We start from the raw sequence: 17,373 nt of genomic DNA on the forward strand, positions 1-17,373 counted from the left end.
TATGTTGTCAGGAACACTCATGCTGATAAATCTTTCCCCAAATATTTGGGTTTTGAGATCATGATGCTAGAAGAGACCGTCTGTGTTTTCCTGGGCATCCTACACAAATCATTCAACCTAGGGATCCGAGGAGACGAAAGAAGGAGGATGGATTGCTTATTTTTCACCTGTGTATCTAACAAGTGATTTGGCCTAAAAATATGAATTTCAGACCTTCTGTTTACCACTAACAGTAAATGTGCAGTTTTCGTGGTTAAAACACCTGCATAGCAGGTACCAGAATATAAAGTTATTTTTCACTTGCAGTGTTTGTTCTGATCCCGGCTGCAGCCATATGCAGGACATGGGACAGGATGTTCATGATGCTGACTTTACAGAGGAGGAAATTGAGGCTCAAAAAGTAAAATGACTTGCCGGAGCCTCCACAGGTAGGCCTGAGAGCCAGAATGAGAATTTCTGTTAGCGTCTTCTTAACTCACTCTGGGCTCTTTCCATTTAAGTGCACAGTCTCTTATCCGTTGCCGGACACCCAACACTCAGGTTTCTGAAAGGAAGGACACGTTCAATTCTTCTCAGGGCTTAAAGAGAGCAGGATGATTTGATACAAGTCATTTGTTTGTAAAGATACCTCCAGCTTTAAAAAGTGGTCTTTATAAGACTGAGCAAGGTATAACACGGCCCCGTCAGTTTTAAGGGTGCATTTTATAGAGGAACATGGTTACGTCAAGCTTTCACAGGCAAGAGTGAAATGTTAAAAAGGCTGTCATGGGCTTATCATATGTTTAGAGGTAAGAAATTTTGCGAAGTGTGAAGAAATAGGTTGGCAGATGGGGAAAGAAGTTGAAGAAAACCCAGACTAAATTAATTTCGGGTAGAGGACCGAATTTATTTCTTATATGTATTTAGAGACATGAATTCCAAAATGTGAACAGTGAGATGTTACCACGTGTTCATTAAATGGGAGTTAGTAGGTATAAATATTTGGAAAATGTTGCAGACGATAGCCTTGGCTGAGTGATTAAAAATGCACATTAGCATAACTTCCTTCAAGTTCCCTGCTTACAAAACGTGAATAAAATTTCATATGGTTGCCAGGGGATTCAAGGAGTGAATCCGCATAAAGTGCTTCGCACATTGGAAGCATTCAAAACGTGCTGACTACTATTATGCAAAAACCTTTGTGAGGTCTCACAGTAAAGGAACCTCTGTGGGATTAGCTCAGCTTTTCCCAAACACGGCAAACCATCGGGTCAGAACTTAGTAACAACACAGAAGTTTGGAAAGTGCTACTGTAGACATTCCAGTGGGTCGTAAGGACTAGGGGCACGACAGCCTGGCAGTCTCTCTTGAATAACATGCTTATTATGTTTATCCATCTAATCTTCCTGTTTGAATGGTCGCCCTCCTTTATTTTTGTCCAACGAATTCTTACTGATCTCTGTTGGAGAAACTGAAACTATGGCTTAAATTCTCCACCCCTTTCTGTATCCACACTCCTTGCACTGTGGTTTTGCAGTATTTCCCCTCAAGAGGCAGATTCTATTTCTCTCTCTTGACTGGGCTGGTCTTTGAGTCACGTTGGCCCCATACAATATTATAGAAACGGTGGCGTTCCAAACCAGGTCTCGAAAGACATCGTTCTCTTCTCCTGCCGCTGCCTTGAGAACATATCCAGCGTAACCTGCTGGATCCCGAGAAACATGGAGCAGAGTTCAGTTAGTCCTATTCTAGCCGAGACCCCGGGCACGGAAGGAGCCCAGCCCAGCTAACCCCCCTGCTGCCTGCAGACACACGAATGAGCCCAGCTGAGATCACATAGGTCCCAGCTGACCCACAAATTTGTAAGAAGAAGAAATGGTTATTTTAAGCCATAAGTCATAGGGTTTTTACAAAAGTCTTATTATTGAAACAGCTCTATTAATACACCTTCTTTGAATCTTAGCCCACTGGCAGCTTGTCCATGTGGCGTCTGCTCACCTGACGCGCCCGGGTGTCAGCGCTCCTCCCTTATTCTCCCTAAACAGCCTGTGCTCACCTCTTTCATAGCAGCTGTCTGACGATGTGATCGTCTTACAGATCATCAGAGTGTGAGCTTCTCGAAGACTGAGTCTGTGTCTTTCATTTGTGACCGCCTGACTTGTAGCGTGAGGGTCGGGCCCTCACAGGGGATGGTGGCCAGGTGACTCCTTGGTGTTTAAGCTGTGCACACTGTCATGTTTTTAAGGCCTCTGTGCTGTCTGAAAACCAGAAAACGGGTCATCTCACTGAGGGAGCATCTATTCTATGCTAGATTGTTGCCATTTTAAATGAAATGTTGATCGTCTTAGTGATAGATCCCCCTTAAATGCGTACTTGCCTCCTCATTTGCCTCAAATTCTTTCTCTCCTTAAGCCATTTTATGTGGGTGGAAAGTGGGACCTTAGTATTTTTTTTTTAAAGCTCATTGTATTAAGCATTAACATGTATATTTGAAAACAAATTTCATTTCACTTCTTTTAGGGGTGGTAAGACATGCTTTTTTTTTTTTCTCCCTTAAATAACTTTTAGGTGTCAGAAAGACACTAGAGTTGAGTACATCTTTGGCCCTGTCGTCACTTTACTACATCTGTACAGTTAGTCCTCTGTATCTCTGGGTTCCACATCTGTAGATTCAATCCAACAAGGACTGAAAATGTTAAAAAAAAAAAAATTCCAGACAGCTCCAAAAAACAAAATTTGATTTTGCTGTTCATCAGCCACTGTTTACACAGCATCCACACTGCGCAGTTGACTGCTGAACAACGTGGGGGTTGGGGGCTCAGCTGAAAATCACGTATAACTTTTATATATGGGACTGGAGCATCCAAGGATTTTGGTATCTCCAAGGGTCCTGGAACCAATCCCCTGAGGATTCCTAGGAACAACTGTGTAATCAGCACCCCAGAACATCTCTGTTCAGAACCAGAACTAGCAAGAGACAGCTCGAGTTGTTCAGTTGTTTCACAATTTCATGAACATTTACTTTGTGCCTGGTGGGCTTGGCATCTCTTTTTAAAGATAAAAGAGTGTGCTGGGCGGTCAAGCACCTGGAGAAGCAGATTCAGGATTACTCCCCTAGCCTGTGTTGCCTGCAAATACATTTTGCTAACCTCTGTGCGCACTGCCTCTCTAAGGTAAAATCTAAGCCCCATCGGTTGCTTACGAGGTACCGTGAGGTGTGCTAGGGCTTTAAAACAGTCAAAGAACAGCCGGAGCCACTCGCAGCCACTTCCTGAATGTTTAGACTCATCTCTGCTAGTCCCAGAAGATGCTCCCCCAAAACTTCAGGAAATGTTGCATATACCCCCTCTTAGAGGTTCGTCATAAGCCCTAGACCCATCACATACATGAAGTTTTTCAGAAATCTAGAGAATGATGTTTCATTTTATTCTATCGATTTCCAACTTTTGGGGAAAAATAAACTCTTATCTTTCTATGAAAATGCTTTAAAAAACCTCCAATTTTGGAAAATAACTGGTTTAAGCCTATTTTTGACCTTTTCTTTCACAACCAACGAATCTAAATAGGCCAGGAACCATCTTCTGGTAAAGCACACTGTTTAAAATGGCTCTGACCAAGGAGGAGGCTTACAGCTCAGTGGCAGAGTGCCTGCTCACCTACCGGGCAGGAGGTCCTGGGTTCAATCCCCAGTCCCTCCATTAAAAATGATAAACCAAATTACCCTCTCCTCCCCTCCCCACCAAAAATTTAAAATGTAAATAAAATGGCTCTGACCAGTAGTAAGTAGTTATGATTAAACTCTTAGGAGTTTTCAGTATTTTAAAAAACATCCAAAACAGATTCAGTCCCTCAAGATAGATTTGAAATGTGCAACATTGTATTAAGATTTTTCTGTGGAGAGGCAGAAAATTTTCTAGAGTGTCTATAAAAATAATGCATTTTGAGAAATAAGGTGACTGATACCCCAGTTATGCTATGGCTGGCATCTGAGCACATACACTACATGGCAAGGACAGTTGCAGGTGTGGGTGCTGGAGCGGGGTAGGGATGTCACAAGGACATCCCGTCTTGGCTTCCATTTGCCTCCTTTATCTCCTCCTAGAGGACGGAAGGAGAAGTCAGGTTCACTATATTAACAGGTATTTGGAAATGGCCGTTGATGTGAAGGGCATTCCAGCCCCTGGCTGAATGGGGCGGGGGGGGGGGGCGTGTGGAGGGGGCCCTCATTGGGAGTTCAAAGTTCCACTCGTGGAATATCCTAAAATGTCAATAAAAGACTCTTTATTCATAAATAACTGATACGCAGTAATTTATGTCTGTACATTTATCTTGAAAAGTCTGTAACCATCCAATTTTTTTTTGCAAACTCTACATAAAACATCCAAACCGTCCATTTTGTTCAATACAATATAACACAGCTGTTTGGCATTACCAAATATATATGTATATATATTTATAGATATATACATGTGCTGAAAAAGAAGCCAGTGCAGCCTTTGCTAAGAAGTCCATCCAAGTATTTACTGTACAACATTCAGAATTTACATTGATAATACAAGGCACAAAAAGTGTGGTATGAAGCCAAGGCCATGCTTTATTCAAACTCTCTCCTCTGGCTTGTTCACTCCTTCAGCTTCATGTCAAATTAAGTGTTCAGTTCTGCTTTTTTTTTTTTTTTTCTTTTCGGCTTTGAACACATCAAATGAAAGTTGAAAGTGGAATGGGTTTGAGATATGAGTCACTTGAAAGAACCACCCTCCCCACCCCCGCACGCGCACTTTCTCAAAATAAATAGAACAAAATGAAATGTTTTGAAGTTCTTCCATACAGAAATGGAGGTCAACAATTCCTCCTTGTTTTTTTTTTTTGTCTTTTTTGAGTTTGCTTCGGGAGAATTAGCCAGTTTTTTCTGCTGTTTATATTTAACTTGCTGTAGTTCTAAGGGAGACTTCCTGGACTGCCTGCACCCACGAGCTATCCTTCTGAAGGATGGGGAATGCTAAGTCAGTCTTTATTCCAGCTGAAGAACAGAGAAAGCTGTTTTCCTGACCAGGAAAGTCCCACAGGTGGACTTTCCCCCACCTTCTTATACAGAAGTTTTGAATGGGAGGGCCGGTCCCGGACCCGCCTTGGAAAGTGTTTCTGATTGAAATGTTTTAGTCACCCTCTGACGAGGCTCAAATGGAAACCCCTGGGAAGGGGCGCCCCCCACCTTCAGCATCCCCAGAGCTCGCAAATGGAGGGGTGTTAGAATTATTAGGTCCATTTCTGATGTAACGTCCATTTCAGTAACAGGGTCGTCAGGCATGACACTCTGCTTACAAACTCCCCTCCAATAGCACATTTCCTTTTCATGATTCAACAGAACCACAGTCAAGTTGCTACCTACCCCGATGTATCCAATTTTAAAGGAGTCGTATAATTTGTCCAATTTTGGAATTTGGATGTAAATCATGCTTGAGAGAGTAAAATACTTTGGGGGGTCAGGGCAATCTGAAGCCAAAGGACATTTTCACTGTAATCATGCCTTTCGTAAAAGTATTTAACACCCATTTCCATTCATGCAAAGAACTACGTTACCAAATTCAGTGATACAGTTTATAATTCAGCTTTTTGGGGGGAAAAAAATGCCCCTGCCGGACTCAATATTAGGGGCGGGGGTGAGGGAGAGAAATTTTAAGCTTAGGCTTAAACATGAAGCTTACTGCCTTTTCTGTCTTTGGGTTCAGATGGCGGGTGGGTTCTAAGACATGGAGTTCAATGTTACTGTCTTCAGCCCGCCTGGTGGGAACATTCCAAATCCATGATCTTTCACAGCAAAAGGAAAAATCAAAGTGGCTGCTTCAAAAACCACAATTATTCTATGTGAGTTAAATTTCCTACTTCAGATCACGGCACTACACACTAGCGACTAACGGCCAGGTCTGATTTCCATCCCCGTTTTCTCTTATGCAAAAAAAAAAAAAAAAAAAAAAAAAAAACCCCAGCACACAAACTGCCACGTTGGTTTTGCGGAAGACCCTGGAGTGGGGATGTGAGGAGTCCGTGGGAGACACTGGCTCTCCTAGAACTGCTTTTGCAAAAAACACCACATGCTGTCAATACAGCCAAACAGCGTTATAACTGCAGCTTTTGAAAAGATTTCGGAAAGTAAAAACACAAAATATGCAACACATCTAAGATTCGTAACATTTTCACTTTGTGACATTTGACAAAATACATTTTTGCTTGTAGTTCAGGAAAATTCTATGCAGACGAAACAGTGGAAACGGCAGAAACGGTGGCCACTCAGCGTTTGGCTCAAGTATCGATTTGTTTTCAAATACAGCGCTGTGGCAACTAACACCAAAGGACTAATAAAACTCGCCACTTTCTGCAGGACACTATTTGGCTCTCCCATTCGCCGTGGATGTCACCTCTAGTCCAGTCAGTGGGAGTCGCTAAGGATTCAGAACTCTGCCATGTTTCATGAGGAAAATTAATGAAAATGGGCCACATGACGGGCCAGAAAAGCACGTTTCTCAGCTCCTTCCTGGTTCCTGTGACCTTCCTGGACCTCTGAGAGAACTTCACCTTCAACACATCTGATCGCTGTGTTACTCAACACCTTTACAGACGGACTAAGAAACCGAAGAGAAAGTGGCAAAAAAGGAAAACCAGAAGCACACCAAAGGGGATTACAGCATTTGAAATTGACAGGTAGACTGACCAGAGGGTTGGCCAGTGGAGGATGCCAACGTCAACCAATTACGTTATTTTCCTAGTCTGCCTTCCCTTATCAACTCCGATGTGGAGACTTTCAGTCCAGGGAAACAGCTGCAATAAATCCGGAATTTTTAATCCAAAGAGAACCCGGTTTTAGTGATTTGACTTAATATCCCCTTCTCAAAGTCAACTAACTGAAAGAAAAACAGGGGGGCCGTGGCAAAGGAGAACACCTGCAGTCGGAGATAAACATTTTTTAAAAAGTGCGCCTGTGTAAAGAGAACTGTCAATTCCTATTCATCTCTTAGGAAAAGGCCAGTAACGTTTTTTGTGGGCGTACATCTGAGTTTTATGGGACTTTCTGCATCGGTAAATGAAGTTTGTATTTAAATCCACAGAGTGAGCTTCCTTTTGGCTTAAAGAATTTTAATGTAAATCAGTAAGACTGCACAAGCAACGCTGTAAAAACCGTAAATTACCTTTATGATGCTGCCGGCCGGGGAAGCTGTGACGTGCACCATTTTTGGTGGCGTAATTTGAAGTCATGTTTAAAGCAGGACTATTAAACTTAAAGGCTTTTTTGAAGACCGAAAGATCTGGCATTCAGTGGGATATTTTGTAAAAAAAATTTTAAGTAACCTTCCAAGTATTAGAGGCCACTTTTAATGTTGCATTTTGCACCAGGACAGGAAGACATCTAAAGCAAGTGTGTAGAATGATGAATGAATCCCTTTCAAGAGGGCTGTTTGAGTTGTGATAGAGAAATACTAAAACAGAACAAAGGTTTAGGTTGCCATGAGTAACCGCAAGTCCAAGGGCTAGGTCCTCAGTCCATCTGATCTGCAGTTTCATACTCCCTGCCACACACACACACCCCCACCTTGGTCTGTAAATCTCAAAAACATGGGTTCTCTTTGGAATTCTACATGCAATGACCACAGAATTTCATACTGGAGAAAACCTGCAAAAATCTTATGTAGGACCCTAGCAGAAATAAGTCAGAGAGAAATGTAAGGAGGGAACAAAATGGAGTGAAAGATGGACTTTTGAACCTTGGGCTGAAATCCGAGATGAATCATGTTCATTTGCTTTCTTTATCCCTCAATATGATAGGATGATCAAGTGTATTTATAAAACCCAGGCGAAAAAAAAAGAAAAAAAAAAGTCCATGGGAAGAAATTCTAGACATTCAGGGATAATAAATTCCTATCTTAAAATAATCTAGATAGAGTCCAGGGAAAACATTAATATTTTTCATCTGTTTTAAAATATAAAAAATATATCAAAAATCTAAAAAAGATCCGTGAGGATTCACAGAGTAGATGAAACAATTATAAGGCCAATTAGAAGGGAAGAGGGAAAAAGGGCAGCAGGATGGTTGAAAACAAAAATCCTCCAAGATGGCTACTAAGCTCTACACCGTGTTTTTCCAAGTTCTTACTCAACAGTCAACGCAGGTCTTTTCCTTGTATAACACCCGCCCCCAACACCCCTCTAGCTGGTTTTGGGTGACTGACCATCTACTTCCTCTTCTATCTCAGAGGTTATGTCAGGGACAACTCCCCTGCTTTCTCTCTTTGCTCCCTAGAAGGAATAAACAAATTGAGCACAGGAGCAAAAGGGTGTTTTCCTGATCTGGATATGGTATTTTGAAAGTATGCTCAACAGTTCTAAGAGGATTCGTTTGTCTTACACACGATGCCTTTGGTTCCTGAGAAAAGCGGATGCTTTTGAATTTGATGTAGCAAAGCCTTCTATCAAATACAGAGGACCATACATACCACACATTCGTTAGAGAAAACGGCCAACACATTCAAGAGTGAGCTCTGCAATGCCTTACCCATGGTCTCATGAATGAAGCCTTTTTCACTTAGGTGGAGATACACAACATTTTTAAAACATGGGATCTACAAAAACGTTGTCTAAAAAATGGATCATATCCCTCCTGCCAAGCACTCCCCACCTCCCCCATTCCCTGACGATTTTTATTCTCACGTAGCCAGACTCTACGTCGCTGAGCAGCCCTGTGGTTCATCTAGGTCCTTGACTTTGGTTGTCCCAGTGCTGGACAGCTAATTTTGAAGATGAGCTGGAGGAAATCTGTTCATCTTTAGTCTACTAGGACATTTTGTCAAAAGAGATTAAATGTGACAAAAGACGGGGTAAATGTTAAGATGGGGGTCATGTATTACCTGTGGTTTTCAGTCTCCACATCACTGCCTCTCATTTAAAACATAAAGCCGTATGTTAATGGTCTTGTTAATGGTCCTGTAAAGGAAGCATACTTGGTGAAGGTGAGTTACCAGAGCTGAAGGCTCCCTGAACAATGCATGTGGTTTCTGGGACACGCTGGTAGAGGTATTTCCCAGGTCTGTGTTCTCGGATACCATTTACAGCAAAGACCGTCTGCTAACTTCCCAAGGGGCAAAAGGAGGCTGACCTGTAGCCCTCCGGAGAGATTGTGAGATAACATAGTATGAGAAGGCCAGAAATTTGAGAACGGAGGTTGTGAAGGACAGTAAGGCCCCTCATCCCTTCACAGCGACAGTGTTGGGGAACGAAATCAACACGTGTCTCCTAGGGTTTCAGCTTATTTGAGGCCTGTGGCATCTGCAGTTCATATGTCTCCTTGGACCTGACTTGACCTCTATTGCCTCCAAATCTATGTAATAAGCTGTGTTCTAGTAGCTTTTGCGATTTGAGTGGCTTAACTGGGACTAGGGATGGCCCTGCTTTGTTGAGTTAGGAAAAAATACATTTCCATATTGAAAAGTCGATGCTCCTTGAAATCTCTCCCCTACTGTAGTGGGTAAGGACAGGGAAGGAAGAACGTGGACAGATTTGTCCTTGGAGAAATGGAGGTGGGGTATGCTGCAAGAACTAGGTTGTGACCTGTCTTACCTCTCGGTCTTGTTCCCATTCAGTGGCTAGGACGGACAGGGAAGTGGTGCTGGTGTGGCGCACTCGGATGCTACATACTACACGCCCTCCTCGACGGTGTCAAAGTCCTACAAACGGGCTGGCAACCCAGCTCCACTTCTAAAGGCCAGTTTACAACGATCGCCGACATCACAGATGCCGGTTGGCAGAAAACTCTGACAATCTAGTACCAGAATCAGCTGGCCCTTTGGGGCACATCGTTGAAAACCTGTTTCAAAACATGCACTTACTCCATCTCTGCCTCCCCAGCTCTGCTGTAGCTCATCTTTCCCCACAGTTCCTTCTACCTAGATAGGCCCTCACTTTTATCCTTGTCACTTCAAATCTGAGAAGTTCATCAAGTGTTAACCCGAGTGTGGATTCAGAGGAGACAGTGGACCCCCCCCTTATATTTAAGAGAACCTGTACTTTTTTTCCCTGTCAACATATTTTACCAATATGAAACTCAGTGGCTTCAATCAGGGGTGCTCACTGATTGTAAGTGAAGGCCGAATTCCCCAAGTGCTGCCGGGCAGAAAGCTGCCTCTTTCTTTCCCGTGTAAAGCAAGTGTCCCAAAGCTGGCCATCACTCTGTCTCTCGGGAGGAGGCGGACTAGAGCCCGTTTTGCCTGCTGTAGCTGAAGTCGGCTTCATCGAGCTGGGATTCTGTGATGTTTGAGAGTTTCGTGTGTGTCCTCCCAATCTCTTCAAGGGCACAGGCCAGGGAGTCAAGGTCACCGTCGTGCTGATGACGAGCTTCCCACAGGTTCAGGATGACAGCAGATGGGCTACTTTGGGTAGCAAAGTAAGATAAATTCCTAGACAGAAAGTTAAACAGAAACAAAGCGAAAATAGAAATGGAGGGAGACACACACATCACTGTGAGAGAATTAAAAATGAGTTGTTAACAGATGTTATCACGATAGGAATAAAAAGCTCCATTAAGGCAGGTCTGGGGACAAGCCAGTGTATATCCCAACACTCGGCTGAAACTCTGCTTGGAATGTTACCAGCGACTCTTCTCCACGCCTTTCCTGTCCTCACCTCCTTGAGTTGTGTGTATGTGTAGATGTATGTTCCTTCCTTGAACACCCTCTTGAAAAGCTCTATTACATTAGCTTCTGTGATGATATAACTCATTCCTATTTTTTTTCCCCAAAATATCTGACCCCTCTTTCTCTCTCTTGGTAAACATGCGGGCTGTCAAGATTCCCTTTGATTTCTTATTTCCTTCCTCAGTGGGCTCATACACTCCTGGAGTAGTTATCAGCTCCACGTGGACAGTGTCTAAACCTGCACCTCCTGTCTTACTAGGTTAGTATGAGCTGGCCACAGACCTCTAAATGGCCCTGGGGCTGCCCCAGTGAGGTCTCCCTCCACCTCAAACTCAGGGCGTCAGAAATGGACAGAATCTCCATGCCTCCTATTGGCCCCCATTCTAACTATAACAGATATCCCAGTGGTTACCACTATCCTTACAATCTCTCACACTAGGACATTTTAAAAATATATTCTTACTGTATTTTTAAAAATTGAATTATAGTCGATTTACAATATTAGTTTCTGGTATACAGCACAGCAGTTCACTTAGGACATTCTATTTTTTTAATTTAATTTTATTTTTTCCTTCAGTATATTACGTATGTTTTAATTCCCTTTGGAATCAAGTTCACACTGTTTTTACTTCTTATATTTTTATTCTAAAGTCTCCTACCAGTTTATACATATACATTTATTGACGAATAGTCAGTTTACAATGTTGCGTCAATTTCTGGTGTACAGCAGTGCGTCGGTCATACATTAACATACATATATTCGTTCTCATATTCTTTTTCACCGTAAGTTACAAGATATTGAATTTAGTTCCCTGTGCTGTACAGTATAAACTTGTTTATTTTATATATATTAGTTAGTATCTGCAAATCTTGAACTTCCAATTTATCCCTTCCCACCCCCTTACCCACTGGTAACCATGTTTGTTTTCTATGTAGGACATTTATTTTTGAATCCTGTTTCTTTCTTTTTGACAAACTCATCAGCTTCACTCGTCTTCCCCATTCATACTATTTGTATTTAATTTATGCCTTATCATTTTACGGCCTGAATCACAGCAAAAGCCTTATAGCTCTTTATGCTTCCAAACTCCTGAATATACCCTGTGTACTGTTTCTTCAGTCATCAGGTACCTACTCCACTTGTTTTCAACGCCGTCCTTGGTCAGGCCTCAACCAAGCTATGGTGATATATATATTTTCCCTCAATGTTCTTTTGCCCTTTGAGCCACTGATCGCATCTCAGGTAATACTTTGCGTCTTGCTTTCATCCAGTCTATTCTGTTCCCTTAGAAATGTCCACTTTCTCTTCTTCCCCTCTGTTGACCAAGATCCTACACTCCTACAATGCCTGGATTGTAGACAGTTCTCATCTCCTCTTTGCTCAAAGGGATTTCTTTTCTCAACTCTTTTGTTCGTGCTTAAATTTTCTTATGAGTAAAATACTCATATATTTCATGTGTATGAGCTCTGCCTTCTCAGTATGATTACAGACACCTGAAAGGGAAGGCTCCTAGTTAATAATTTTCTGATGCGGCAACAGCACTTATAATACTATGACAACAAGTGTTTATTCACTATCCATCAGCTAAGTAATTGATCGCTAGGAGCTCTTTTCAGATGATACGGGATCTTCACTGAAAACAAATGATAACCTTTTAGACAATAACTTTGCTATGATGAAGACTAGGACAACACAAAAGATGAAAAGGTCACAGTTTTTCATAGGCAGTTTTACAGCAGGGATAGAAATGTCACCTCTGGGAAAATTCTGATGAGTTGAAAAGACTGTCAGAGTCAACCAAGAATTGCCTGTCTTGAGGATGGTATGACTTTCCATCACCAGCCTCAGCATATAATCACAAAGTAGACTTACGTAGCCACAAGCAACTGGATAAGACGACAAGCTTTTAAGGGCACATTACCATTTACAACTAACACACACAGAGTAACTTTGAGTGAATAAAGTGCTGTTTTATTTAAAGGTCTAAAGGGACTGCTTGAAGCTAGCTAGTTGCCAAATAGCATAAATATCAGGGTACTGTATACACTTTCCACTACATCTGAATCTTGAATTGAGAGAGGGAGAAGGCTAGCTTAAAAATATTCTCTCCAGTTTTTTTCTTTTATCTTGTCTTTCCTTCCTTCTCCCCACTGCACCCCCCCCCATATCTGGCCCTGGAATCAAATGTCATTATTTATTTCTACACTGATAGAAATGGCTGAGCAAACACTGCTTCAGGACTTGAAGGGACCCTAGTCTCACTTCTTCCTAGTTGTAGGGAGCTCTTTGTGTTGGAGGTTGTTACATCTCCAGATCTATAAACACAGTGGTACACCCCAACCAACATTCAGGCAGCGTACAAACTGGAGGAGTAGCTGAAAAAGAGGCAAAACTGAGAGACTGGTTCTGAGAGGAATCCGGGTGGGCTGTGTGATCATCTCTTTCCGTGTAATTTATGAGAGTAATGAGCATGGACAGACAGTGGTTCCTGGTGTGGGTACGTTACTCCTGATGCTCTCCGTTGTCATTTCAAAAGAAAAATAATGCTAGCAAGCACAATCAAAAACGCAGCACAGATTTCTTATCATACTATTGAGGGTTTCTATTTTGTATTTGCTATTGAACAACAAGGGACTAGTGTCTGCGGGAGTGACTGGCATCCTTGTGATCCTATTAACCCCAAAGCCAGACGTTATTCTATAACAGGAGTTGACAGACTATTTTTTAAAGGCCCAGACAGTAAATATTTTTGACTGTAGGGGCCACATAAGGTCAACTAATCTACTCAGCTTTGCCATGGTAGTGCGAAAGTGGCCATAGATGATACCTAAGCAAGTGTGCGCGGCCGTGTTCCAGTAAAACTTTACTGAGAGACACTGAAATTTTAATGCCATACAGTTTTCACACATCACACCATATTACTCTTGTTTATTTTCCTGACCGTTAAAAAACCCAAAACTAGCCAGGTAGGATATAGCTCAGGGGTAGAGCATGTGCTTAGCATGCACAAAGTCCTGGGTTCCATCCTTAGTACCTCCATTAAAAAAAAATAAATAAATATACCTAATTACCCCCCCTCAAATCTGAAAACCATTCTAGCTCTTGGGCTGTAGATAAGCAGGTGGTGGCCAGATCTGGCTGACAGGCCACAGTGCTGACTGCGGTCCCACCTTGTCTTATGACCCAAACTAGATTTCCAGACATAGTGGCCATTTGAGAGAAGATGAGACTGAACTTTTGGTTTGTGTTGCGTCTGAAAATAAGGCCCCAGAGGGCCAGAGATGCTGTGCCCCCAAGCTACACATCCTGCCCCAAGCACTCTGAGACCATTATCCCTCCATAACTGTCAGGGAGCTTTGACATTTCAAGACATGACAAGTTCTGGGCATGAAAATGCAATAACAGAACTTTAGGAGAGGCATAGAGAATATGTTTTGGAAGTTGTGATGAATTTTTGTCCCAACACGCTGTTAAAAATATTCCTGAATCGAGCTATGGTGGGAAGGTATTCTAAGTGCACTTGCCTAGAGGAGGAAGAGAAGAGCTGCAGGATGACTCCTTGGTTCTGAACAGCCCTGCAAACGCCCGGCTCTGCAGACCGGGTGCCGAGGGCTAAAGGAAGCTAACTGATCAAAGAGGCAGAAGCAGAGCTCTCCCTTGGCACGGATCTGGGAACGTATTGTAGCAAGTGAGATGTGCTCCCCAAAGCATGTTTCAGATATAGTCTCTGCGTTTCTACCAGTACACTCGGCGACACACACACATCTCAAATTCCATTTGATTTTAGAGACATAGGAGCATGTCAGCCTTATTAAAAATGGTCAGTCAGCTTTGTGGTTAAACAGACATCCTATTAAACTGCACTTACCTGTCTACATCAGAACAACTACTAGATAAAAGACCCTAAAATCCTAATGCTATAAGCTCAAAGATAGCTGGATCATTTTACTGCTTACATGTGTGCAAATGCATTATGGTTTGTTTTTTTTTTTGAAAACTGATATACCGTATATCCATTTGGTTCCCTCCACACTGCCCTTTTGAAATTATTCTGATCCCGGTCTGTGTGACCCATTTCTCTTCATAATAATGCTGGTGCATTTAAACACTAGCAGATACATGCACACACCATTCAGGGAACACTGTTAATACTAGAAAGTAGAATTCATAGCAACAGTTGATTTCCTGAGTGTCTTTGAATTTTTTTTTTTTGAAACGGAAAAAGGAACACTTAGCAAAAACTATAGTCCTGAAATTCAGGTGGGTGGCTCAAAACAAAATCATTTTTTTTTCCCCTTTCTCTTTGAAAAATATTTAAAGAAGTGAATGTGTATTATGCTGGTCTCAGATATTTCAAATTTTTACTTTTTTGTGCACTGAACCTTTTCAAATCCTGATCGACTGAGGTAATTCTGAAAAATAAGATTCATTTTTTGTGATACTGTAAAGATGATGCATGCTGTGCAGATAAGATTATCTACTTTCAAAATTTTCAGAAGTTACTTTAGAATCACTCTGTCTTCAATCCATTTGTCCTTAGCCCTGTAGACTCAATGACTTCATCTTTCTCTTTGGAACTCTCACTGAAAGAGTACAGATAGACTATAAAAACCATGCTAAGACAGCTGAATAAATTTATCCATGTGAATTCATCGAGTGGTAATGGGTTTATTAAATGTAATTTTGTTTTGTTGAGCCCACATGCTTTCTCTCCACCTGAGTGCCTGAGGGGTTTTATTACCATGATGAATTTCACCTTTCTGAGACTTCCCTATCCCCGCCCTGTTATCCCCAGTTAAAATCCCCTGCTTTATGTGGAAGCCAGGGCAGAATTTGGAACAAGCATCTTGACCTTAGCAAATTTCACTAGCTAGGCACAGTCCCACTTACAGTGGTGTATATGGGTCCAACACTGAATTTTTGTATAGAATCTTAGTTTTCAAAATACATCTTCAAATGAATGACCCTGTTAAACTCATCATGGAAATGAGGTTAGATTTGAGGATTTTTGGAAATAGTTATTTCCTTCTGCTTTCTCTTTTGGGTACAAAGAGTTGGGAAGAATTGAGAACCATGATTAAATTCTACCGTGTTAAGTCTTTATATACTATTGCAACATGGTTCATTTTATGAAAAGGAAAAGTGTCTAGGTGTCCAGTGGGAATTTAAAGATACCACCCTTTCTTTAGTCCTTGAAAGCAGTATTCAAATACAAATGTCTTAGGGAATAGTAGCATCTAACTCCTCAATCAGTTAGCAGAGAGATCAGATAACATTAATGGAGGGAGGCCCAATCTGAGGCGTGATCTCAGCCCCGGGGACACGCTCGCAGGAGCATCACCAAGGGCACCTGCACTTAAGCTGGAGCCTGCCTGGCTTAGCTCTGTCTGACTCTGCGTGGCTTATAAGGAGCTCCCTTTCATCCTGAATTCCAGATAACAAAGCTTTTATTTTAGTTACCCAGAGCCCTGCTACCAGGGGGCTGCCTGATATGCCTCTTTGAAAGCGGGGAGGTCTTGCTTTGTGACTAATTGTGAGAATGGATTTCCTCTGTGATTAAAATCTAGCAGGGGACCGCATCTGAGCTGCAGCCTAACACCCTTCACGCAGAAGCCAGCTCACTACAGGCGCGTGCCATGCTGCATTCAGAACTTAGGACGTCCCCCAACGCTTCCAAGCAGAAGGGAGCACTTACACCTGTAACGTGACAGCAGCAAGTTTGTTCATAGTCTACAAACTGTTGTCATTTACGGCTGAGTTGACTTTTTTTTTTTTTAAAGCATATTTGAAAAATATCTTCTTTCTGAATAGGCTGGCAGCATAGAAAGTGAAAACTCAGTTAAGCTGCCTGTAATAGATTGGGGAACATCATTCCAAGAACAGTGCGTAATTCTACCGCATAGCACCGAACAGGGAATTGAAGCAGAGTGATAATGAAAAAAATATTAATATCCCTGCTATCATCCTAATTGTCTCATTTAATGAAAGCCTCTTATGTGACCAAAATCAACCCTCCATATGGTTCTTTAAATGCAAATAGAAGAAAAAAGCCATTTATACTGAACAGCAGTAATTGGACACAGCATAAGCATTTGGTTCATTCATCAAGGTTTCATCCCCAAAATTCAGCCTCACTGGGTACTCAAGAAACAGCAAGGCAGCTCTCAGGATGAAGCAAGTCTGTTTCATTTCCTAAAGAGGAAGCGAAAGATGCACTCCCTGATGCCACCTCTGCCTACCGCACTCCCCGCCCCACCCCAGTGCCTCCAAATGAAAGAAGGCTGGTCTGGGGAACACCAGAAGAGAAGATGCAGGCACGTGGAAACGTGCAGCACTCCCCTCTGTCACGCCCTGGGCGCGGTGCGTTAATTCTTTTGGGCCAATCAATTTGGCAGTAAAATTCCCTTCATAGTTCTTTCTCTTGCCTGTTCCATGGTCTGGCTCTTGAAGGGGACTGGCAAGGATTCTCCCTTCTCTGGAAAAAATGTGCAAGCCCTGGAGCTTTCAGGACCCCCTGTGACTTGCCAGAGGAGAATAAACCCAGTTGGAGTCTGTGTTCAGTTCTCCAGTCTCATTCCTGATTAAGGCTATGACAGTTTCTCAGCTTTGGCAGTGAAAGCTGTAAAATCAAATCTTGACTTTTCTTTGAACTGGGATACAGTTTGGAAAAATAATCTCATTTAATTTTCCTCTTCAGTAACATGGAGATGTTTT

General features: G+C 42.2%; 1 protein-coding gene across 14 annotated transcripts in view; it reads right to left on the bottom strand.

Annotated features, from left to right (window-relative positions):
• Positions 1-4,233: 4,233 nt before the first annotated feature.
• Positions 4,234-17,373, bottom strand: part of UNC5D (unc-5 netrin receptor D) — a 599,258-nt gene continuing 586,118 nt past the window's right edge. For 10 of the 14 annotated variants that reach the window (XM_072950289.1, XM_072950288.1, XM_072950287.1 and 7 more), the window contains one exon: positions 4,234-10,421. In XM_072950289.1, coding sequence (XP_072806390.1) covers positions 10,217-10,421 — 205 coding nt within the window. In that variant the 3' untranslated portion in view covers positions 4,234-10,216. The remainder of the gene's footprint in view (positions 10,422-17,373) is intronic. The other 4 variants (XR_012064390.1, XR_012064389.1, XR_012064388.1 and 1 more) reach the window with 4 other exon arrangements.

The sequence above is a fragment of the Vicugna pacos genome, chromosome 26 (genome assembly GCF_048564905.1).
Source record: "Vicugna pacos chromosome 26, VicPac4, whole genome shotgun sequence".
In the NCBI taxonomy this organism is placed as follows: Eukaryota; Metazoa; Chordata; class Mammalia; order Artiodactyla; family Camelidae; genus Vicugna; species Vicugna pacos.